The sequence below is a fragment of the Monodon monoceros genome, unplaced genomic scaffold, assembly GCF_005190385.1.
Source record: "Monodon monoceros isolate NGI ecotype Baffin Bay Population unplaced genomic scaffold, NGI_Narwhal_1 Super_Scaffold_19, whole genome shotgun sequence".
NCBI classification, from domain to species: Eukaryota; Metazoa; Chordata; class Mammalia; order Artiodactyla; family Monodontidae; genus Monodon; species Monodon monoceros.
The window spans coordinates 72,592,093-72,617,990 of NW_021703775.1; the positions used below are offsets into that span (position 1 = coordinate 72,592,093).

Sequence of the window (25,898 nt, forward strand, 5' to 3'; positions counted from 1 at the left end):
TATGGCTACATCCTTCAAGTTAAGAACAGAGTGGAAGCGCCGTTGTCCCCGAGCATCTTCGTCTCAGTCTGGAGGAGCTAGTATCTACCTTCTGATAAAAGGTGGGAGCCTGATTTCAGTGTCTGCCCTGTGCCCCCGCCTTGAGCATTTGTGTTTAGGCCCATCCCGGCTGCAGCAGGTAGGTCCCACATCTAAATCTATGGGTGTTTGTTTGACAACACTCACACCTCACTAGACATTTTGTTGTTAAAATCCCAGGACATGGTCAACGGAATTATGCTCAACGCTGAGAAGCTGATCAAAGATTTGAAATCCAAAGACTTCCCAGAAGCCAGAGCCTACCTCCACATCTTGGGCGAAGAGCTTGGCTTTGTCAAGCTCCAGGACCTCCAGCTCCTGGGGAGGCTGCTGCTGAGCGGTGTCCGTACCCTGCAGGGGGTCCCTCAGATGGTAAGTGGGCCAGGCCCCGGCATAGGGTGACGGGATTAGCCTGGGCTCCTTTTAGGTCTCCCAGGCTCCCTTAAGACCCCAGCCACACAAACCAGAGAAAGTGCTTGTACTTCCTTCAGAGAGGCAGGTTTGTCTTGAATTTCAGTGAAGAAGATTCTTGGATCCTAAGGAATTGATAACATTTAGAAATTAAGCTATTCATCATGTTAGATGTATCTTTTAACAGCGTTCATTTGCTCATCTGGAAAACAATGTTAAGTGTGTCTCCCTCTACCTATGCTACAGGTTCCTTTTAATATTGAAATGATGCAGTGATTATGAAACAACATATGTGGAAAACTGTAATCCACTATCTAAATATGAACTATAGGGTTGTTTTTTTTTTAAGATTTTTTTTTTTTTTTTTTGGCTGTGTCAGGTCTTAGTTGTGGTACGCGGGCTCTTCGTTGCCGCGCGCAGGCTTCTCTCTAGTTGTGGCGTGTAGGCTCCAGAGCACGTGGGCTCTGTAGTTGTGGCGTGTGGGTCCCAGAGCGCATGGGCTCTGTAGTTTGCGGCACGCAGGCTCTCTAGTTGAGGTGCGTGAGCTCAGTAGTTGTGGTGCGTGGGCTTAGTTGCCCCGCAGCATATGGGATCTTAGTTCCCTGACCAGGGATTGAACCCACGTCCCCTGCATTATCAGGTAGATTCTCTACCACTGGACCACCAGGGAAGTCCCTATAGTGTTTTATAATTATTAATTTATTAAAAAGGGAGAAAATATCCAAGTATACTCCCTAGGATATAATGAATAATAATGTGGCTTTAATAAAAGAGATCTCAAGTTATTTTGCAGGTGTGTTATAAAGAACAAAGAACAATACATACTTATATGTACATTATCTAAATAGCTCATCAGTTTTGTTTTTTTTATTATTATTTTTTAAAATATTTATTTATTTATTTGGCTGTGCTGGGTCTTAGTTGCGGCCTGCGGGATCTTCACTGTGGCGTGCAGGATCTTTTAGTTGCAGCATGCACACTCTTTGTTGCAGCATGTGGATCTAGTTCCCTGACCAGGGATCGAACCCAGGCCCCCTGCATTGGGAGCACGGAGTCTTAGCCACTGGACCACCAGGGAAGTCCCAGCTCATCAGTTTTTAAAAATCGGTTTTACCATCATATATTGTGCTGCAAGTTAAACCCTCGTTTACGTTTAGACTCCAGAAATCAGAATTACGCCGTGCTATGCAGTGATATTTAAAGTTCATAAATCTCAGAGAACCCTGAGATCTCATAAATCTCAGAGATCTGAAATTTCTCATTTCAGAAATATTCTGAAATGCCTTCTAAATCACCAGTTGAAAACAACATGATATTTACACAGGGCAATTTTTTGTATCCCAATTTGTTGAAATCAATAATCATTCATCTTTACTTATTAAACTATTCAGCTAATTAAAATATGCTGGTCCCTTCCTTTCTGGATAAAGAAGAATAACCATTGTCTAATGGTGGGGGGAGGTCGCATTTCACAAAGCCCACTTTGATGAGGCGTACTTTTCGTCTCCCCTGTCGGATCTACAGATTAAAGAGCTCGTAAGGAAAGGTTCAAAGGGTGACCTGTTTCTTCACTACATCTTCATGGACAATGCCTTTGAACTCCCCACCGGACTTGGATTACAACTGCAGGTGTCCTCCTCTGGAGTCATCACTCCTGGAATCAAGGCTGGAGTGAAATTGGAAGTAGCCAGTGTAAGACTCCGTCCACTTTTTCCTTCCGTAGGTTGTTCTTTTCCTCCAGGGTGGGTGTCTTGTGCAAGTTAAAAAATGTGTTTCCGGTTCAAGACGAAGTGCATCACCATTGGAATCACCTCATTAACTTTTACGACAGACATTAGGCTTCCACTAGGATGCACCACCTTGCTAGTTCTGCTGGGGCACAGCAGTAGCATGAGAACTCAGCTGTTTCTGCCGTCCTTGTGTCTTGTTATGCTTCAAGTTAACTTGGGCACTTTGCTATTCCTGGGTATCAGTCTGGCCCTGGACGACTGAGAACTTGGCTTTTCCTCCTACAAATGAATCTCAGTAACGTTTCCTCTGGTGTGAGCCATCCAGAGATATTTGCCCAGGGGTGGGAAGGATGGTTGATCTGACTGCAGGGGACTGAGGTTATTTAACAAAGCTGAATAGGTTGTTTTGTGACTTACAGATACAGGCAGAACTGGTGACAAAGCCGTCTGTGTCTGTGGAGTTTGTGACAAGTATGGGCATCATCATTCCGGACTTTGCTAGGAGTGGGGTCCAGATGAACACCAACTTCTTCCATGAGACAGGCCTGGAGGCGAGAGTAGCCCTGAAAGCTGGGCAGCTGGAGTTCATCGTTCCTTCTCCTAAGAGGCCAGTCAGGCTGTTCAGTGGCAGGTAATTCTTTCAGTTAGATCTGATGAGCCAGTTTGAAAGAAGGAATTATGACTACAGGGTTTGGCCAGGCTAGACAGCTGATTGAGATAATTCAGGCCCCAGTGGATCTGGGGGCGGTGGTGGCTGGAGAGAGAGAAGGTACTGGATTACCTATTTTTAACCTGGCCTAGACTCAGTATGTAATTACAGTTTCCTCGACTTTTCACATTTTACTAAGATGAGACTTAAGACCTACTGACTAATTAGTTGCTGTTAGGTTGTGTTTTCTTGTTGTTTGTTTTGAGAATGAAGAAGCACTAGCTATAGAGAAGTCATCTTTGGGAAATGGGTATTTTTCCCAGGAAAACCACCAAAGGACATACTGATTTGCAGTGGCTAGTTCAGTGCATAAAGCATGGAAGCCCTACTCTCCTGATTATGGGATGCTGCCTCCTATCGAGAGCTCCATTTTCAATGAAATCTTCAAACATTGATTTACCTTAGTTTCCATATTTTGGACACATTAATTTGTCCATTCAAATACAGTGAGGCAAGCAGTGACTATCAAGTGAGGGCTCGGTTAGAGGAAGCAGGAGAGGACCATGAAATTACGTATCACGGAGCCTGTGGCAGTTAGGGAAAACCTTCTGAAGAAAGCCACACTCGAGCTGATCCCTGGAAGCTGTGTCGGAGTTATGCAGACAGAAGAGAAAGGAATGAGTGTTCCCAGGCAAAGAGAAAAGCACATGAAATGGCCTGAAGGAAAAATGATACGGTTTGGGAACTACAAGAAATTCCATGAGGTCAAGTACACGGGGAACACGGGGAGAGAGGAAGTGAGAGGCTGGCAAGGGTCAGCCTTGTGAGCCGTCTTAGGGAGATTGGGCTCTTCTGAAGGCAAAAGGGTTTCAAGTGGGAGCATAAGTAAACTAAGGTCGGTGCTTTAGAAAACTCTGACTCCAGAGCGGGAAATGGGTGGAAAGGAGGCGTGACTGGCAACAGGGAGACCAGTCAGGAGCCTGTTCCAATCACATACAGGAGGGAGACGATAGTGGCCACACCCAACAAGGGCCAGGTTGACAGACGAGTGAGCCAACCCCAGAAATCCTTAGGAGGTAGAAACACAAGTACTTGGTGATTGACTGACTGAACATGGTGGGCGTGGGGGGGGGGGGCGCGGAGAAAGAGGCAAGAGGAGTCAGGGGTGCCCTTCACTGAAATAAGGACTAAAGAGGAAGAGCGGCTGGTGTGGGGGACAATGACGAATTCTATTTTCAATACGCTGCACTGGAAGTCCTGTGAGCCAGCCGACGAGAACACCCAGGTGTCAGCGGACCAGTGGGTCTGAGCTCAGTGAAAAGGTCTGAGCTCTGAATACAGATCTGGGCATCACTGGCACATAGCGGCGGTTGAAGTCCAACAGTGATTAGTATAGAGTGAGGCATGAGGGACTGGGTCAGAAACAGGCAGAACAGACACACGAGAAGGGGAGAGGAATAAGCAGCAACGAGTGAGAAGGGGTGACCAAAGCCCTAAAGGGGCCCAGAAGCCCAGGAGTGGCCACGGGGTGGATCACCCCGTAGACAGGCCAACACTGGCACGTAGGGTCCCAGCCCACCAGCAAACGTTGGTCTTAGGGCACCCCCTAAGATGAGGAAACAATACTGAGAAAAGAACACGATATATCAAAGATCCTTTCATCCTTGGATGAAATCAGGACATTGTTGAACTTTCTGGCACTTACTAATTTTTTAAGTACATACTTGGGAGGAGGATACCGTAATCTTTTCAGGGGGTTCAGACTCAAAAGTCTTAATCTGGCCATAAGTGAGCAACTCCACTGAATACTTCCAAGAGATCAAGGAAGACAAAGCCTCAAAATGTCCTTTGGAGCTGATTGGAGCTGCTGATGAAGGCAATTCCAGAAGCACCATGGGGGTGAAAGTCAGATCCCTGTTCAGTGAGACGGGTGTTGAAAGAAAGTGGAGACTGCAAAGGCAGACAAATTTCTTGACTGTGAGGGAGACAAGAGGGGGCTAGAAGGGAAGGAAAGGTGTGTGTGTGTGTGTGTGTGTGTGTGTGTGTGTACACACACAGTGGGAGAAGAGACTTGAGCGCGTTTAATGCTGGTGGAAAGAAGCTAGTAGAGAGAGATTTCAGATGAAAGAGAAGCAGGACACCTCTTATCCACACTTCAGGGAGGAAGGGGCAGCCCTGAGGTCAGATCCCAGTGATTGTTACTGACCCCTCTGAGCCTCTTTCCTCTGTAAAAGGAGACTCTTAATGCCCACTGTTGTGGAAATTACAGATAACAAATGTGATGAACTTAGTGCAGTGTCTTAGTGCAAGTTGTTTCGGGAAACATAAGAGTCACCGTGATTGTTAGCCTTGTTGATGTTCTTCTTACTATTCTTTGTTTCTGAGCAAATCAAAGAATCTGAGGTGGGTGTGGACAGAGGGGAGACAGGGCAGGATAAGGGGGCGTTTGTGCTGGGAGAATCAGTGATGTTCATTTCGGTCCGTGACTTGAAGATAACTCAGGTTTTTTCTTCCTTCACCAGTAACACATTGCATCTGGTGTCTACCACCAAAACAGAAGTGATCCCACCTCTCATTGAGAACAGGCAGTCCTGGTCAACTTGCAAGCCTTTCTTTATTGGCCTGAACTACTGCACCACGGTCGCTTATTCCAACGCCAGCTCCACAGACTCTTCTTCCTACTACCCGCTGACTGGGGATAGCAGGTCAGAGACGTCTCAGTGTCCCCACCCAGCACGTGCTTACCTCCTACCTTATGGCAACCGAGCAGGGCCAAGAAAAAACGCTGTGTGTTGTAGATGTCACGTCACCAGCCTCAGGAATTTGCACTGTCCTTTGGTTATTTAGAACAGTTGTCCTTTGCCCAACACACCTGAAGGGTACCTACCTAACCTTTGAGTCTAGGGTGGGCGTCTTCATAGGTGGGTAGGAGTGGGGCGGTGCTGGAAGGTGAGGCGTCATGACCCCTAAGGGAGGTCTTCGCTCAAAAAATAAACAACAAGGGACTTCCCTGGTGGTCCAGTGGTTAAGCCTCCACGCTTCCACTGCAGGGGTCACAGGTTCGATCCCTGGTCGGGGAACTAAGATCCCACATGCTGCACAGTGCAGCCAAAATATAAAATAAAACAAAATAAGAGTTACAGGACAAGTCTTATCCTTGTTCTCAGCTTTGCTGACACAACCAACCAACTCCTGCTTGTCCAAAAACCCCAGGCACCCTGGGATCTGCCCTTGCCTTGGGCTTTCGGAGGGACTGAAAGGGATCGTAAAGATCGTCATTAGTTAAGGACAAGAGACAATGTTAAATAAGGACCAGATTTTTGTTGCAGTTGAGGCTGACTTGTTTTGGGGACGTTGTCATCATCATGAAAGCTCTAACATTCCGCATCACACACATTGTAACATCTTTAGATTTGAACTGGAACTGAAGCCAACAGGAGAAGTAGAGCAGTATTCTGCCAGGGCATTCTACGAACTCCAGAGAGATGGTGAAGCTTTGGTGGACATGCTGAAGTTCGTAACTCAGGCAAAAGGCAAGTGCCCAGAAAAGGGCCCCTCTATCTCTGCCCTTGGTCTCAGGTCCAGGACTCACAAGCAGAATATATTTAATTTAATGTATTTAACAAATATTTACTGAGTGCCAGATAAGTGTCAGGCCTGTTCTGAGAGCTGAGGCTAGAAGAGTAAACAATGGAGAGAAAGTCCCCATCCTTGTGGAGTTTATAGTAAACAACCAAACAAGTAAATATTCAGAAAGTCAGATTAGTGCTGGGGAGAAGAATAGAGCACAGAGGGGTCTAGGGAATGTCAGGAGTGGCAGCAAGGAGGAAGGATGGGGGAAGCCAGTGCCATTTGGAATGATAAGGGAAACCCTCACTGGTAAAGGGAGCATAAAAAAGAGACGTGAAGGAGGGAAGGGGATAAGCCATGTGGAAAGAGCATGAAGGAGGGAAGGGGATAAGCCATGTGGAAAGAGCGTTACAGGCTGAGGGGCGAGCTGGTGCAGAGGCCCTGAGGCAGGTGCATGGCTACTGTGTTTGAGGAAAAGGAAGGAAGCCAGTGTGGCTGAAGCAGGGAGATCAGGGAGGAAAATGGTAGATGAAGTCAGAGAGGTAGGTGGTTGTGAGGGAAGGATAGTCTTCTAGGCTGTGTAAGGATGTTAGCTTTTACGATGAGTGAAGTAAGAAGCTACTTTTTTTTTTTAATTGAAGTATGCTTGATTTAAAATGTTGTGTTACTTTCAGGTGTACAGCAAAGTGATTCAGTTGTACATATATTCTTTTTCAGATTCTTTTCCGTTATAGATTATTACAAGATACTGACTATAGTTTCCTGTGCTATACAGTAGATCCTTGTTTATCTCTTTTATATATAGTACTGTGTATCTGTTCATCTCAAACTTCTAATTTACCCACCCACCCCCTTTCCCCTTTAGTAACCATAAGTTTGTTTTCTATGTCTGTGAGTCTGTTCTGTCAAAAGTTCGTTTGTATTTTTTTTAGATTCCACATGTCAGTGATAGCATATGATATTTGTCTTTCTCTGACTTACTTCACTTAGTACAATGATCTCTAGGTCCGTCCATGTTGCTACAGATAGCGGTGTTTCATTCTTTTTTGTGGCTGAGTGGTATTTCGTTGTATGTATATACCAGATCTTCTTTATCCATTCATCTGTTGATGGACATGTAACGTTTCTTCCATGTCTTGACTATTACAGATAGCGTTGCTGTGAACATTAGGGTTCACGTATCTTTTCAAATTAGAGTTTTTATCTAATGTGGATATATGCCCAGGAGTGGGATTGCTACATCGTATGGTAAGTCTCTTTTTAGTTTTTTAGGAAACCTCCATACTGTTCTCCATAGTGGCTGCACCAATTTACATTCCCACCAACAGTGCAGGAGGGTTCCCTTTTCTCCACACCCTCTCCAGCATTTGTTACTTTCAGACTTTTTGATCACGGCCATTCTGACTGGTGTGAGGTGATACCTCATTGTAGTTTTGATTCGTGTTTCTCTAATAATTAGCGGTGCTGAGCATCTTTTCACATGCTTGTTTGCCATCTGTATGTCTGTTTAGTTCTTCTGCCCATTTTTTGATTGGGTTGCTTTTTTTGATATTGAGCCGTATAAACTGTTTGTATGTTTGGAAATTAAGCCGTTGTTGGCCGCATCGTTTGCAAATATTTTCTCCCAGTCTGTAGGTTGTCTTTCCGTTTTGTTTATGGTTTCCTTTGCTGTGGTTATAAGTTTGATTATGTCCTATTTGTTCATTTTTGAAGAAGCTACTGTTTGATTTATGTTTATGTTGAAGAAAGACTTGAGGGGGACAAGAGCAGAGAAACTAGCATGTAGGCCGTCAGAGTAATCCAGGCCAGAGATGGTGGTGTTTTGGGTTGGAGTGGTGATGGCAAAGGCGGTTGGACTCGGCCATGTTTTGAAGACTGGGCAGACAACAATCTGCTGATACAGTAGATGTTCAGGCTGAGAGAAAAAAGGCAATCAGGACGACTCGAAGTTTTTGGCCTGAGCAGCTGAAGAACAGGGCTGCCACATCCTGAGATGGAGGCGCAGGTTTTAAATGTTCACTTTGGAAGATTTTTTATGTAGGAATAATATGTCACAAAATTCAACAAGGAAAACAAAACCCGCAGGAAAGGGGGGGGCGCACAAGGAAAACAAAACCCGCAGGAAAGGGGGGGGGCCCACACAGGGGGCACATACTGAAGAAAAGTGTCAAGTAATGATTTTACAAGAGATATTAAATGGGTATTGACCTGTGAATTGAAGGAAACCTGGAAATCTTGTGACAAAGAAAGGAGGAGCCGGGGAGAGGGAAAGGCAGGGCAGGGTGGCAGCGAACCAGGAAGGGTGTCGTAGGCAGACGATCATACAGAGATGTCACGTGTGCCTGACACAGAAGGACCCCGAGCCCTTACTGGTCCCTGAACACGCTGAGTTTTTCTCATATCCGAACGTTTGCCTTTCTGATTCCCTCTGCCTGGAAGGCTCTCCCTGCAGAATGCAGCATGGCTCAGCCTCTCTCTTCATTCAGGTCTCTGCCCACATATCCTCTTGTCAGAACTTCTCTGACCACCACACGTGAAATAGCACCTGTTCTATCCCTTTCTCTCCTTTATCACCTTATCCAGTTTTACTTTTCTTCTTAACAAACATGTATTGCCACCTGACATAAATAATGTACTTGCTTATTGTCTGTACCCCTCCCATTAGAATGTCAGTTCCATGAGGGCAGGGGCTTCCAGTGCCAAGAGCAGTGCCTAGCACGTGATAAGCAATCAATAAATACTTAGATTGAACAAATGTGCAAGTACCACTGAGTTAAAAATTTAAGGTAAAATCCTGAACTGTGTCCTCATTTGAGCACATTAAGTACTTGAGGTTTCTCTGCCTTTTTCTCTCTCTTTCCTTCCTAAACACGTCTTCTGCATAGACATCCTGATTGTCTTGTACACTCCTCCAGGTGTGAAGCAGACCGAGGCTACTATGATGTTCACATATAACCGGCAGAGTAAGACTTTGTCCAGTGAAATCCAGATTCCAGATTTTGATGTTGACCTTGGGACAGTCCTCAGAGTTCATGATGAATCTGCTGAGGAAGAAAAGTCTTACAAGCTCACCCTTGACATTCAGAATAAGAAAATCACTGAGGTCACCCTCACCGGCCATATGAGGTAAGGAGGGCTCAAGGCGGGGTCTGACTTGAGCTGTGGGCCTTCGTGGCTCTTTCCTTTCTTCCTTTTCAGCTTGAAAGCTGACCAAGGGGTCTGCACTTTAAGGGGCAGACAGAGCCCTCAACACTGTGACCCTCTGCACGTGTCCAGTTGGATCTGCCTACCGTTCATTGGGTACTTACTATTCATCAGGCACTATACTGGGTACTTTAAAGAAATTATCTCAGCTCTCATAATAAACCGCAGATAGGTATGAGTTTCCCTGTTTTATAGATAAGGAAATGGTAGCTCGGAGGGGTTAAATAACTCGGCCAAGGCAGTAGAGCTAGTAAATGGTAGAGCAGGATTCAAACAGTTTTCGAAAACCTTCTCTCTCCCATACCTCCCTGGAGTGTCCTGAATCTGTAGTGAGTTAGCTTTAGAAGTTAAGGAGTTCAATCTCTGGTCATTTCTCTGAGCGATTCATGTATCTCGTTTTCATCGCCACAAGTGGAACTTGCATTGAACCCTGCCTATCTCTTTGGAATGAATGGAGTCACTGATGTCAACTTTTTCTTTTTCAATAGTTATGACAGGAAGGAAGAAGGCAAAATCAAAGGTGTCCTCTCCATACCCCATTTGCAAGCAGAAGCCAGAAGTGAGATCCTCACCCAGTGGTCTCCCTCAAAACTGCTCCTGCAGATGGACTCGTCTGCCACAGCTTACGGCTCAGCAGTTTCCAAGAAGGTGGCGTGGCGTTACGGTAAGCACGCCTTCCCCACGTGAGCACTTCCAAGAGCGCGGTGTACTCGATGGCAGTGTCGACAGCCACAGGTGGGAGCCGACCTGGCACTACTGACAACTATTTCACGTGTGTGTTTTCAGACGAAGAGAAGATTGAATTTGAATGGAACACAGGCACCAACGTGGATACCAAAAAAGCAGCTTCCAGTTTCCCTGTGGATCTCTCTGATTATCCTAAAAGTTTGCATATGTATGCCAGTAGTCTCCTGGATCACAGAGTTCCTCAAACAAACATGACTTTCCGGCACATGGGTTCCAAATTAGTAGTTGTAAGTACACATCAGCCAGTCAATAAATACACGTTTATAAGTGCTAATTACATAGTCAGCTCTGAGTTAGGTGAAAGAGTATCCAAAGATGGATAAGGCATGCTTCCTACCCCCAGGGAATTCCTGGGGAGAAAAAGAAGCACTCACGTATGCATAGTTACCCAGTTACACAAGGCTATGTTTTCAAATACCAAATGATTCTGCTAAGCAGAAGAGTTACCCAAGATATCACAGGGAGCTTCAGGACACTGACTAGGGGTTTGACTGTGCTACTTATTCCTTTTATAAAATACAGGAAGAGATTAATTACTGACAACCAAAATTCATAATTTTTATGATTTATTTTTTAACTTTGAGTATACCGTCCTGCTTAATGATCGAGCTGCCAAATATGGAATATCACCTGATGTTAATTGTGTTTGATGCCCATCCATGCCCATTGCTTTTAAAACTTCTATTATTTTGTAGGCAACAAGTACATGGCTTCAGGAGGCATCGAGGAATCTTCCTTATGCCCAGAATTTACAAGATCATCTCAGTGGCCTACAAGAGTTGTACCTCCAGAAAATGGAATTGCCAGACTTCCACATCCCAGAAAACCTCTTCTTAAAAAGGTAAAAAGAGGAACCGGAAAAATTTCTTGAACCATGAAAAGTAAATGGAAGATTTTACTTAGCATGATTTAGACTTCTTTTAAATTTACATTTTTAAGGGAAACAAGGTAAGCATTTTAAGGAGATTAGTAACTGTCACATAAACATTGTGGCATTTTTGCATTATTAAATATGAGGTCAGAATGTGAATGCCAACCCAGTCCAAAAAAAAAAAAACCTAAGAAAGCAATTAGGAGATTCTGGTACTTTCACCCTAAGATGTTTTATTCACTTAGTTTTAAAACTGAATTTGAAAGCCATTCACTTTTCCTCTGCTATAAGTGAACTCGCCTTATGCTCAGGATCAGGATATACTCATAATCGTGAAGAATTCAAGAGTGGCTGGCAGACTTGTTGGCTACAGGCTTGCTGTTGAGCTCACAGGGTCAGAACAGCCATTGGGCATGGAATGAAGGCATATTCTGAGAGCATATGTCACTTTAGCAAAATAGCATCATCCTTATGGGGAAGTCAGATTGGAAAATGCTCGGTCCCCTTCTGTCCTTACAGAATTACATGTGATGCTTTGATTTCTGTCATGAAAATTTTAAACTCAGAGCATGAGCTGAAAAGACTACAGTCTGTTCTGGATTGACTGTTCTCTGTGTTATCTTCAGGGTTTAGAAAACAAGTGGCCTGTGTCACATGGGCCTTTCCACAGTCTGTGTCTGGGCAGCAAAGTTTAATAGACCAGATAAGTGTGTGAAAGGGCTAAAATCCACCAAAACAGTCATATGGACAAAATATGAAGATAAGAGAAAAAAAGTGGCAGCTTCGGAGGACCCAGGAACCTCTTCCTTCACTCCTAGTGTTTCCAACCAACAGTCTTGTCTGTGCTGTGCTGAAAAGGCAGGACCACAGGACCTTAGAAATGGATGGGGCCTTATCAAGCATGGGATCTTATCATGAATGTTGGGATCTGGATAGGCAGCATCCAGTCCTTGACGGAGTAATGCAATGAATAGTTATTTGTTTACTACACTTACACTCTACCATCCTACTTTCCTCTTGTGAGTTGTCAAAATAGTCCATTGTATGTGCATAGTACTGAAAAGATTGCAAAGTGCTTTTAGGTATTTTTTCTCATTTCCTATCCAAGACCAGTTCTGTGAGATCAGCAGAAACGGTACTATCACCCCCACCACACAGATAACATCACTGAGACTCAGAAAGGCGAATTCACTAGCATAGCTCCCACTGATTGCTGATACTAACATTATAACTCAAGATTACTGATGCCCATGCCTGTGCTCTTTCCACATGTCAAGATGCCTCAATTCAGTTGAGCAGATACGTATCAAGTATCCCGTGTGCAGTACTAGATTAGATTAGGTGCAGTGAGAAAATCAAAACTGGATAAGGTGTAATCCTTCCCCCCACAGGAAGACACTGTGTAGACACTGACAACTGAACAAATAAGTGCTAGTTATATAAGCAGATTATGAAAAGATCTTTCAGATAGGTGGAAGCGACTGTGTCACTATAAGAACAAGAGAAATTGACTGTGACTTAGATGGGATGGTAGAAATAAGGACACAGCTCTTGGGAGGGATTTGAACGGATGTGAGTGTTTGTAGGTAGAGGTTAAAGCCAAGGGACACCAGGCCCCGGGAGCAGCAGGAGGAACAGTGCAGTGCAGGATTGGAAATGAGACACATGCACTATTGCTTAGAAGCTCAGGTGGCAGAGAACTTCGAGGGCTTGCTGTCTTGACTGTGGGGACATTGTCTTTGCTCTTCATTTCAGTGACGGTCGGATCAAATACACCCTGAACAAGAACAGTGTGAACATTGAGATCCCTTTGCCTTTTGGTGGCAAATCCTCCAAAGATCTAAAGATGTTAGAGACTATTCGGACACCGGCCCTCAACTTCCAGCCTGTGGGATTCCACCTGCCATCTCAAGAGTTCCAAGTCCCCACTTTTACAATCCCCAAGTTGTATCAACTGCGGGTGCCTCTCTTGGGTGTTCTAGACCTCTCCACAAATACCTACAGTAACTTGTACAACTGGTCCGCCTCCTATACTGGCGGCAACACCAGCACAGACCCCTTGAGCCTCCAGGCTCAGTGCCATGTGAAGGCAGACGCCGTGGTCGACCTGCTCTCCTACCATGTGCAAGGTGAGCCCTGCCCAAGGGGAGGTTCACAGAGCGAATTTGCTGCAGGTTCCAATGGGCTAGCCTCCTCTGGGAAGGGAAAAACTTGGGCTTTCTTGCAGACATTGTTCTTGCTACTTGGAACCCTATTCTTTTTCCTTCCTTCCTACCTTCCTTCCTCCCTCCCTTCCTTCCTTCGGAAATATTTATTAAACACCTATGTATCAAGTATTCTACTAGGCAGTAACAGAGAAAACAGATAAACTGGCAATTAGAATTCAGTGTGAGAGGTGCTGTGACAGGGTATAGTGTGTGTAAGGTACAGTGGAGGACAAGGGAACCCAGCAAGGTCTGTGGTGGTCAGGGAAGGCCTCCAGGAGGAATGCCTTTTGCTATCAGATTTTGTGCTCATGTTATAAATGGAGGAGACTGTTGCGCAACTGACCCAGACCGATGGGACTTCCTTATTGAAAGACTTTCAACACAGAAATTGTTGTGGAAGTGCATGACTTCATTTAACCAATGTGTTTTGATTTTTATGCTAGGATCTGCAAAAACAACGTATGACCACAGGAATACACTCACGTTTTCAGGTGATGGGTCTCTACACCACAAATTCCTGGATTCACATGTCAAATTCAGTCACGTAGAGAAAACTGGAAACAATCCAGCCTCAAAAGGTTTTCTGACATTCGATGCATCGAGTGCCTGGGGACCACAGATATCTGCTTCAGTCCATTTAGACTCAAAAAAGAAACAGCATTTGTATGTCAAAGAGGTCACGATTGATGGGCAGTTCAGAGCCTCTTCGTTCTATGCTAAAGGTGTATATGGCCTGTCTTATCAGAGGGATCCTACCACTGGCCAGCTAAGTGGAGAATCCGACATGAGGTTTAACTCCTCCTACCTCCAGGGCACCAACCAGATAACAGGAAGATATGAAGATGGAACAGTCTCTATTACCTCCACCTTGGATCTGCAAGGTGGCCTTATGAAAAATACCGCTTCCCTGAAGTACGAGAACTACGAGCTGACTCTGAAATCTGACACCAATGGGAAGTATGAGGACTTTGCCACTTCGAACAAGATGGATCTGACCTTCTCTAAGCAAAGTGCATTGCTACGTTCTGAGTATCAGGCTGATTACAAGTCACTGAAGTTCTTCACCCTGCTTTCTGGATCACTAAACTCCCGTGGTCTTGAGTTAAATGCTGACATCTTGGGCACTGACAGAATTAATAGTGGTGCTCACAAGGCAACACTAAGGATTGCCCACGATGCAATGTCTACCAGTGCAACGACCAACCTGAAGTATAGTCCCCTAATGCTGGAGAATGAACTCAATGCCGCGCTTGGCCTCTCTGGGGCATCCCTGAAATTAACAACAAATGGCCGCTTCCGGGAACACCATGCAAAATTCAGTCTAGATGGAAGAGCTACCCTCACAGAGGTGTCACTGGGAAGTGCTTATCAGGCCATGATTCTGGGGGTCGACAGCAAAAACATTTTCAACTTCAGAATCAACCAGGAAGGACTCAAGCTTTCAAATGACATGATGGGCTCATACGCTGAAATGAAACTTGACTACACAAACAATCTGAACGTTGCAGGGTTATCACTGGACTTCTCTTCCAAACTTGACAACATTTATAGCTCTGACAAGTTTTATAAGCAAAATTTTAATCTACAGTTACAGCCCTATTCCCTGGTAACTACTTTAAACAACGACTTGAAATTCAGTGCTCTGGATATGACCAACAACGGAAAATTACGGCTTGAACCTCTGAAGCTGAATGTGGGTGGGACCATAAAAGGAGCCTACCAAAATAATGAACTAAAGCACATCTACACTGTTTCTTATGCTGACTTATCAGCAAGTTATAAAGCAGACACCGTAGCTAAGGTGCAGGGGGCAGAGTTTAGCCATCGGCTCAACACTAACATCGCTGGGCTCGCTTCAACCGTTGACATCAGTACAAACTACAATTCGGACTCCCTGCATTTCAACAATGTTTTCCACTCTGCAGTGGCCCCATTTACAATGACCGTCGACACGCATACAAATGGCAATGGGAAACTGGTTCTCTGGGGACAACACACTGGGCAGCTGTATAGCAAATTCCTGTTGAAAGCAGAACCTTTGGCCTTTACTTTTTCTCATGATTACAGAGGATCCACAAGTCACCATCTCGTGTCCAGGAGGAGCATCAGGACTGCTCTTGATCATAAAATCAGTGCCCTGCTCACTCTGGCCGAGCAGACAGGCACCTGGAAACTCAAGACCCAGTTGAACCAAAATGAATACAGCCAGGACTTCAGTGCTTACAACACTAAAGACAAAGTTGGTGTTGAGCTCAGTGGACGAGCCCTGGCTGACCTCACTGTGCTGGACTCCCCTATTACAGTGCCACTTTTACGCAGTGAGCCCATCAGTGTAATTGACGCTTTAGAGCTGAGGGATGCTGTTGACCAGCCCCAAGAATTCACTCTTGTTGCTTCTGTAAAATATGATAAGAACCAAGATGTTCACACCATCAACCTCCCATTCTTTAAAATCCTGCCAGAATATTTTGAGAAGACTCGAGAGGTAGTTATAGGTGCACTGGAAGCTATACAGAAAGAATTGAAACACATCAATATTGATGAACGCATGAGGAAATACATAGCAGCCTTGGACAAACTCCCACAGCAAGTTAATGATTATCTGAATGCATTCAACTGGGAGAAACGAGTTTTGAGTGCCAAGGAGAAACTAACTGCTTTCACAGAAAATTACAGAATTACAGAAAATGATCTGCAGATCGCATTAGACAATGCCAAAATCAACCTTAATGGAAAACTATCTCAGCTACAAACATATGTGATACAATTTGATCAGTATATTAAAGATAATTATGATTTACATGATTTTAAGGCAGCTATTGCTAAGATTATTGATCGAATCATTGAAAAATTGAAAACCCTTGATGAACTGTATCATATCCGTGTAACTGTACTAAAAGAAATCCGTGATCTGTATTTTTTTATTGAAAATATTGATTTTAACAAAATTGGTAGTACTGCATCTTGGATTCAAAATATGGATACTAAGTATCAAATCAGAATCCAGATACAAGAAAAATTGCAGCAGCTCCATGCGCAGATTCAGAATGTAGACATCCAGCACCTTGCAGAAAAGGTCAGACAACAGGTTGAAGCTGTTGATGTCAGAGTGCTTCTAGATCAGTTGAGAACTACAGTCTCATTTCAAAGAATAAAGGAAATTATTGAGCATGTCAAATACTGTGTTACACATCTTTTTGAAGATTTTGAAGTAATTGAGGAAATCAATGCTTTCAGAGTCATGGTCCATGAGTTCATTGAGACATATAAAATAGACCACCACATCCAGGTTTTAATGGATAAGTCAGTGCAGTTGGCCCACCAATACAAGCTGCAGGAGACTGTTCAGAAGCTAAGCAGTGTCCTACAACAAGTCAAGATGGCAGATCTTGTTGAGGAATTGATTGGGTTTACCGACCATGCTCTCAAGCAGCTTGAAGCATTGTCTTTTAAACAATTCATTGAGGAAATAAACAGATTCCTTGACATGCTGGTAAAGAAGTTAAGGTCATTTGATTACCACCAGTTTGTAGGTGAAACCAATAACAAAATTCGTGAGGTGACTCAGAGAATCAATGGTGAAATTCGGGCTCTGGGACTCCCACAGAAAGCTAAAGCACTACAACTGTTCACAGAGGACGTCAAGGCCACAGTCTCAGTCCATCTGGAAAACCTAAAGGCCACCAAAGTAACCTTGTTCTTTGATTGGTTACGGGTTTCTGTAGTTCACATGAAAGCCAGATTCCAAGACACCCTGGAAGATATACGAGACCGAGTGTATCAAATGGATATGCAGCAGGAAGTCCAGCGATACCTGTTCCTAGTTGGCCAGGTTTACAGCACACTTGTCACCTACATTTCTGATTGGTGGAATCTTGCTGCTAAGAACCTTACTGACTTTGCAGAACAGTATTCTCTCCAAGACTGGGCCAAAAACCTGAAAACATTAGTAGAACAAGGGTTCACTGTTCCCAAAATCCAGACCACCTTTGGGACCATACCTGCCTTTGAAGTCAGTCTCCGTGCCCTTCAGGAGGCTACATATCAGACTCCTGACTTCATTGTCCCCCTGACAGATCTGAAGATTCCATCCGTTCAGATCAACTTCAAAAAGTTGAAAGATATAAAAATCCCATCCAGGTTTTCCACGCCAGAATTTACTGTCCTCAATACCTTCCACATCCCTTCCTTTACAGTTGACTTGGTAGAAATAAAAACAAAGATCATCAGAACCATTGACCAAATGCTGAACAGTGAGCTGCAGTGGCCAGTCCCGGAAGTGTACCTGAGGGATCTGAGCGGGGTGGACACGGTTCTTGCTAGAATCCCTGTGCCAGACTTCCATTTACCAGAAATCACAATTCCAGAATTTGTCATCCCACATCTCAATGTTACAGATTTTCAAGTTTCTGACCTTCACATACCAGAATTCCAGCTTCCCCACATCTCACACACAACTGAAGTACCTACTTTTGGCAAGCTGTATGGCATTTTGAAAATCCAATCTCCCCTTCTCATATTAGATGCAAATGCCGACATTCAGAATGTAACTGCTTCAGCAAACCAGGCAGAGATTGAGGCTTCTGTCACTGCCAAAGGAGAATCCAAATTAGAAGTTCTCAATTTTGATTTTCAAGCAAACGCACAACTTTCAGACCCTAAGATTAATCCACTGGTTCTGAAGGAATCTATGAGGTTCTCCAGCAAGTACCTGAAAATGGAGCATGAGAGTGAAGTGCTATTTGTTGGAAATGCTATTGAGGGGAAATCAAACACAGTGGCAGGTTTACACACAGAAAAAAATACACTGGAGCTTAGTAACGGTGTGCTCGTCAAGATAAATCATCAGCTTGCCCTGGACAGCAACACAAAGTACTTCCACAAATTGAACATCCCCAGACTGGACTTCTCCAGCCAGGCTGACCTGCGCGGTGAAATCAAGACCCTGTTGGAAGCTGGACACCTAGCATGGACTTCTTCTGGAACAGGGTCCTGGAAATTGGCCCGCCACAAATTCTCAGATGAGGGAACACATGAATCCCAAAGTAACTTTACTGTGGAAGGACCCATCACGTCCTTTGGATTATCTAATAAGATCAACAGCAAACACCTAAGAGTAAACCAAAATATAGTTTATGAATCTCGCTTCCTCAACTTTTCTAAATTTGAAATCCAGTCACAAGCTGAATGCCAGTACTTGGGCCGCAGTGTTCTAACTGCTAAAGGTATGGCACTGCTTAGAGAAGGGAAGGCAGAGATAACTGGCAACCATGATGCACATTTAAATGGAAAGGTTATTGGAACTTTGAAAAATTCTCTTTCCTTTTCAGCACAGCCACATGCACTTACCGCATCCACAAACAATGAAGGGAACTTGAGAGTTAGTTTTCCATTAAAATTGACAGGGAAGATAGACTTTTTGAATAATTATGCACTGTTTCTGAGTCCTAGTGCCCAGCAAGCAAGTTGGCAAGCAAGTGCCAGGTTCAATCAGTATAAGTACAATCAAAATTTCTCTGCTGGAAACAATGAGAAAAGCATCGAAGCCCACATAGGGATAAATGGAGAAGCCAACCTGGATTTTTTAAACATTCCTTTAACAATCCCTGAAATGACTCTACCTTATACAAACCTCACAACACCCCAGGTGAAAGATATCTCCTTATGGGAAAAGACAGGCTTGAAGGAATTCTTGAAAACAACAAAGCAATCGTTCGATTTAAGTGTAAAGGCTCAGTATAAGAAAAACAAAGACAAGCATTCCATCCCAGTTCCTCTGGCTGTATTTTATGCATTTATCAATCGTAACATCAATTCCTTCAACAGGCATTTCGAGACAGTCAGAAACAAGGCATTAGATTTTTTTATCAAATCCTACAATGAAGCAAAAATTACATTTGATAAGTACAAGGTTGAAAAATCCCTCAACCAGCAACCCAGGATCTATAAAATTCCTGGATACACTATTCCAGTTACCAACATTGAAGTGTCTCCATTCACAGTGAAGATGTTGACATTCGGGTATGTGATCCCCAAAGAGATCAGTACCCCCAGCATCACCATCCCGGGTTCTGGCGCCTACGTGCCCTCATACACATTAGTCCTGCCATTCCTAGAGCTGCCAACCCTTCATGTCCCTAGGAATCTTCTTGAGCTTTCTCTTCCAGAGTTCAAGGTATTGAGTACCACAAACAAAATTTTAATTCCAGCCATGGGCAATATTACCTATGATTTTTCCTTTAAATCAAGTGTCATCACACTGAATACCAATGTTGGTCTTTATAACCAATCAGATATTGTGGCTCATTTTCTTACTTCCTCTTCTTCTGTCATTGATGCACTGCAGTACAAATTAGAGGGCACCTCAAGTTTGACAAGGAAAAGAGGGTTGAAGTTAGCCACAGCTTTGTCTCTGAGTAACAAACTCGTGGAGGGCAATCATGACAATACTATTAGCTTCACCAAGAAAAACATGGATGCATCCATGACAACAACTGCAAGAGTCCAAATTCCACTTTTGAGAATGAATTTCAAGCAAGAACTTAATGGAAATACCAAGTCAAAACCTACTGTCTCTTCATCCATTGAATTGAATTATGATTTCAGTTGGCCCCATGTGTACACTACTGCTACAGGGGCGTTTGACCACAAGCTCAGCTTAGAATGTCTCACCTCTTACTTTTCCATTGAGTCATCTACCAAAGGAGGTGTCAAGGCTTTTATCCTTTCAAGGGAATATTCAGGAACTCTTGCCAGTGAGGCCAGCACTTACTTGAATTCCAAGGGTACTCGATCTTCTGTGAAGCTGCTAGGAGCTTCCAAAGTAGATGGTATCTGGAACCTTGAAGTAAAAGAAAATTTTGCTGGAGAAACCACTCTCCAACGCATATATGCCATCTGGGAACAAAATACGAAAAACCATTTACAGCTAGGGGGCCTCTTTTTAACATCTGGAGAGCATACAAGCAAAGCCACCCTGGAACTTTCCCTGTGGGAAATATCAGCCCTTGTTCAGGTCCGTGCACGTCAGCCCAATTCCCTCCTTAATATCAATTACCTTGGCCAGGAAGTGTCCCTGAATGCTAACACTGAGAACCAGAAAATGAGCTGGAAAAGTCAGGTCCAGGTTCATTCTGGGTCTCTCCAGAACAACATACAGCTTTCCAATGGCCAAGAAGAGGCACGCCTTGACATGGCAGGCTCCTTAGAAGGGTACCTATGGTTCCTCAAAGATGTTGTCCTACCAGTTTATGACAAGAGCATATGGGACCTCCTAAAGCTGGATGTAACCACCACCAACGATAGGAAACAGTATCTCCGTGCTTCAACTGCCCTTGTATATACCAAAAACCCCAATGGCTATCCTGTTTCTATCCCCGTGCAAGAATTGGCTGATAAATTCATTATTCCTGGACTGAAACTAAATAACCTAAATTCCGTTCATGTCACACCTACATTCCACGTCCCCTTTACAGATCTTCAGGTTCCATCCTACATACTTGACTTCAGTGAAATAAAAATCTACAAGAAGCTAAGTACTTTGCCATTTGCCCTCAACATACCAACACTACCCAAAGTGAAATTCCCCAAAGTTGATGTGTTAGCACAATATTCTAAACCAGAAGTCTCCTCAGTTCCCTTTTTTGAGATAACTGTGCCTGCATCTCAGTTAACTGTGTCCCACTTCACCCTTCCAAAAAGTATTTCAGTTGGCAGTGCTGTTTTGGATCTAAATGTGGTGGCCAGCAACACTGCAGACTTCGAGTTGCCACCAGTCACCATGCCTGAGCAGACTGTTGAGATTCCGTCCATGAAGTTCTCTGTACCTGCTGGAATTTTCATTCCTTCCTTTGGAACACTGACTGCACGTTTCGAGGTGGCCTCTCCCTTGTATAATGCCACTTGGAGTGCTGGTTTGAAAAATAAAGAAGATCACGTTGAAACATTCCTGGATTCCACATGCAGCTCCACCATTCAGTTCCTGGAATATGACCTAAACGGTAAGGAAATTTCCTGCCTCCCCACGCGCTTTATTTCTTCAGTGCGAGTTGTGAATAAATAATTATGTATTTAGATATGACTCGAAGCAAAATTGCTCTCTATAGCAAAATTGAAAAGAGGCGGGAAGGAGACACATGTATACCCCACATGTGAAAACCATCCTTTTGAAAACCTACTGACATTGCAGAAGAATAGTTTCAGAGAAAATAGATTTTTCTGTAATCATTTTAGGACTAAAAAGGTCTCCTGTTTTTTTAAATGAGGACCGTATGTTTCAAACATATAAGACAGTTAAGATGGAATTCTCTGTTTTCACAATGAAAATGTTTATATCCTGCAGTTACTAATCTAATGAAATATAAAATCTTTCCCGTACAGTTGTGGGAACACACAAAATTGAAGGTGGCATGTTAGTTTGTAAAACTAACGGATCATTTGCACACCATGACTTCAGTGCAGAGTATGAAGAAGTTGGCAGATATCAAGGACTCGGGTATGGAACTTCTATTTTCATCTCTTTTCCAGTCATTGTGATGTTTGCCATCTCCACATCCCTTTCGTGACAGCCCATCTGCTTTCTTTTGCTTTCAGGTACTGGAATGGAAAGGTCGACCTTAACATCACCAGCCCGACATTAACTGATGTCCGTCTGCGCTACCAAGAAAGCGAGAACCACCACTCCTCCTCAGTAGCCTCCCCAGCCATAGGCACTGTGGTCATCGACGTGAAGAACATTAACGATACCTTATTGAGATGGAACCTCTACTACCGCCCTCAGGTGAGTCCCATCTAGTGGGTTACACACCCCAAGAGCAAACAGAGAATATGGGCAGGTAATACAAAGTATTACCTAGGGGCTTTCCCAAACTAGGTGAAACACAAGCAATGAGCAGGTTGAACTTCTCTTCTGAGGAGCTATTCTCCAGAACATATTAGGAGTCTTTTATTGATTGTATTAGATGCACACATGACCTCATATTACCACTATTATTTTATTACATTTGGGCAGTTCTAGAAAGATGAGAGTTTTGCCTCATCACCTAAATCATGGAAAAACTCTGCCATATGCTGAGTACATTTTTCAGACTGGGGCTTCTTGGAGTATTTGAGGCTTCAAAATTCTTCCCCACAGTAGGATTGTTAGATATGCCAGGTTTCTCTCACGTACTTTACAAGCTCTGCCAGGGCCCAATCAAAGATGCCATTAGTAGAGGAGAGAAAATAATTGGGTTCTGTCACTAAAGTTTATCACAGGCTTAGAGGATGGATGGCCCCTGATATTGGGCTTCTAGGTCTCTGCTCGGTGGGCCCTGGACTTTTTTCTTTTTTGTTACTTCTCCTTTCTCTGAATTAGTCTTTCCCTGTGATTTTCTCCCCGTTCTTTTCCTCCTTGTCCTCTTCTGATCTTCAGGCCTAGAAAGGCCTGAATGTTAAATGTTACTGGGTAAATGCCTTACATAATTTTGTCCTTTCTGGGGCATGTGTTAAAGGGGAATTAACAAGAGTGTATTTGTTTAACCGTAAGACAAACACATGAACTGACATATGAAAGATAAATCCCCATCAGAATATGAAAGATCCTCTGATCTTTACTTTTAACTGCTAATGAAGTTTTAGTGTAGTATATTATGAAATCAAGATAATTGAACACATGTTCTTTTCATCCTTTTTTGCTGGTTTTAGTCCTCTCCAGATAAAACACTCAACATAGTCAAAATTGAGATGAGGGCCCCAGAATCGGATGATGAAGTTCAGATTAAAGCTAACTGGGAAGAAGAAGCAGTGTCTGAATTGCTAAGCTCTCTCAAAGACAATATGCCCAAGGCCATGGGGGCCTCTTATGACTATGTCAACAAGTACCACCAGGAGTACACGGGACTCGATCTGAGAGATGCTTCTTTAAAACTGAGAAGAGGTTTGCAGAACAGCGCTGAGCAGGTGTATCAAGGGGCCATGAGGCAGATTGATGAGGTGGACGTGGGGCTCCGAAGGATAGCCAGAGGCACCACTAGAACCTACCAGCAGTGGAAGGACAAGGCCAAGAGTCTGTACCAGGAACTGTTGGCTCAGGAGGACCACAGTGGTTTCCAGAGACTCCAGAAGAAGGTGTTTGACAGCTTAATAGGAGTTACTCAGGAATACAATGTGACAGTCAACCGTGTGATTGACTCGTTCATTGATTTCCTGAAGTCCACCAGATTCCAGCTCCCAGGAAGAGCCGGGAACTACACTGAAGACGAACTCTACACTATGGTCCTGAAGAAAGTAGGTAAGCTACTGTCCCAGGTACATTCAAAGATCCATAGTGGGTTAGAAATACTGTTTTCCTATTTCCAAGACCTGATGGAGAAATCTGAATTAATCAAGGACCTAAAGAATAAATTTCCCTTTGATTCAGTGTACTATCAACTAACAGGTATAGGCTCAGAGTACGGAAAACTGTTGAAATCTTTATCACAAGAGATCCAAAAGGCACTTAGTGACCTCCAGTCTGTCAAGACTACAGAGATGCTAAGTAATCTTAAGAGGTTTCTACAAAGCATTTTCCAAGAGATAGAAGAAGACCTTAAACGCTTGAAGGAGAAGAAATTTACTGATCTCATTAATGATATCCAACACGACATCAGCACAACCTTCGACATATTCATTTCATTTGTTTTTAGACTCCTGAAAGAAAACCTAGGTCATAACTTTGGTGAGTTTAATGAACTTGTTCAAAACAAACTTCAGGAAGCCTCTCAAGAGTTACAGCAGCTCCATCAGTATGTGCAGGCTCTTCGCAAAGAATATTTTGATCCAAGTATGGTTGGCTGGACAGTGAAATATTATGAACTTGAAGAAAAGTTCATCAACCTGATCAAGAACCTAGTAGATGTCCTTAAGGACTTCCATTCCAAATACACTGTCAGTGCTGCTGGCTTTGCTTCCCAACTCTCAAGTCAGGTTGAGCAACTGGTGCAGAAAGATTTCCAGGAATATCTGAGCATCCTTGCCGATGCAGATGGAAAAGGGAAAGAGAAGATTGCAGCTCTTTCTACCAGTGCTCAGGAAATAATTAAAAGCTGGGCTGTTGCAGTGAAGGAAATCATCTCTGATTACCGCCAGCAGTTCACATATAAACTACAGGATTTTGCACACCAACTCTCTGATTACTATGAAAAACTCATTGCTGAGTCCAAAAGACTGATTGACCTGTCCACTCAAAACTACCACATGTTTCTGAGATATATCGTGGAGCTACTGAAAGAGCTACAGTTGGCCACAGTCAATGGCATGAGCCCCTACATAAAGGTTGCTCCAGGAGAGTTTACTATCACCTTCTAATTTTTTATAGCAATTCTCATTTATTCTTCTGCTCCAATTAAACTTCCACATAGTAGGGAAAAAATTCAAACTGTATGTATTAATATAATCATCCACCAAGCCAGCCCTGTAGCAGGTAGCTGACTACAAGCAGAAACACATATGAACTGGACCTGCATCGAAGCTGGCATCAGATCTCTGAAGGTCTCTGAACTCTGGGAAATGGCATTTTTTGCAAGTTAAAGAAAACCAGGATCTGAGTTATTTTGCTAAACTTTGGGAGAGCGAGAACAAATAAATAAATTCTTTATTGTGTATCATACCACTCAATGTGACTCATTCATATTGAAAGATAGAGAAATGAGGTAATTTATTCAAATGTCTGGCATTTCAAAACCTCTAGAACACACACTGTTTTGAGTGATAGGGGAAAAGGAGAATTTGGGGAGGGAAACACTTTGCCACCTTGAAGAAAGTAACTGATCTCAGAGACTATTTGCCAAGTGAGAATGAACAACTATTTGTAAAGGCTTTCACATAATTTGACCCACAGGAGCATCTCATTATGTGCCACACAACCTTCCTCACCAACCAGTCTGCTTTTGCCAGGCAAGGCGCTCTGCTAGGCTCTGAGATAAACCATCAGGCCCTTTATTTGACTCACCTGCCAGCAGTGGAAAAGGAATGGCTAAGAAAGAAGTCCTAACGGCAAGGGCTTCATGGCAGTAGGGATCCCAGAAGGCTCCCTGCAGCTCGGCCAGGATCCATTCGTGGCAGAGGAAGTAAGGGTAGGAGAGGAGACTTGGGACATGGGTTCCTAACATTTCTGGGACCAAGCATACATTAATGCTCTTGAATTTATTTCTCCAAACTTAATATCCGGTAATCCTAAGTGTAATCAAAACCCAAGCGTTTCCCCTACTACATCCACTCACCTCAAACTCTGATTTTAAACACTGGCAACATCCAGTCAGAGCATCCAGGATGAGCTCTGGTGAGGGAAGGCTGCAGAGAAGCTGTGCAGCCCAGCTGTCACTAATGTCATTGGGAAGGTCAGTGATAACTTGCATTTCAGTGGCACTGGAGGACAAAGGAAGGGTGTGACCTTTGGAGAATAGGAAATTGGA

General features: G+C 43.7%; 1 protein-coding gene and 1 long non-coding RNA gene across 3 annotated transcripts in view; one reads left to right on the forward strand and one right to left on the reverse strand.

Annotated features, from left to right (window-relative positions):
- Positions 1-25,096, forward strand: part of APOB (apolipoprotein B) — a 39,585-nt gene extending 14,489 nt beyond the window's left edge. For both annotated transcript variants that reach the window (XM_029232060.1, XM_029232061.1), the window contains exons 16-29: positions 259-450; positions 2,014-2,181; positions 2,639-2,850; positions 5,391-5,573; positions 6,280-6,401; positions 9,354-9,564; positions 10,131-10,306; positions 10,429-10,616; positions 11,085-11,230; positions 13,016-13,389; positions 13,911-21,467; positions 21,847-21,961; positions 22,060-22,246; positions 23,152-25,096. In XM_029232060.1, coding sequence (XP_029087893.1) covers positions 259-450; positions 2,014-2,181; positions 2,639-2,850; positions 5,391-5,573; positions 6,280-6,401; positions 9,354-9,564; positions 10,131-10,306; positions 10,429-10,616; positions 11,085-11,230; positions 13,016-13,389; positions 13,911-21,467; positions 21,847-21,961; positions 22,060-22,246; positions 23,152-24,792 — 11,472 coding nt within the window. In that variant the 3' untranslated portion in view covers positions 24,793-25,096. The remainder of the gene's footprint in view (positions 1-258; positions 451-2,013; positions 2,182-2,638; positions 2,851-5,390; positions 5,574-6,279; positions 6,402-9,353; positions 9,565-10,130; positions 10,307-10,428; positions 10,617-11,084; positions 11,231-13,015; positions 13,390-13,910; positions 21,468-21,846; positions 21,962-22,059; positions 22,247-23,151) is intronic.
- Positions 439-17,977, reverse strand: LOC114900703. Its single transcript, XR_003794925.1, has 3 exons — positions 17,938-17,977; positions 13,951-14,073; positions 439-614 (listed from the first exon to the last, which is right to left on the reverse strand). It is a non-coding gene; the product is annotated as an uncharacterized LOC114900703 (long non-coding RNA).
- Positions 25,097-25,898: the final 802 nt, after the last annotated feature.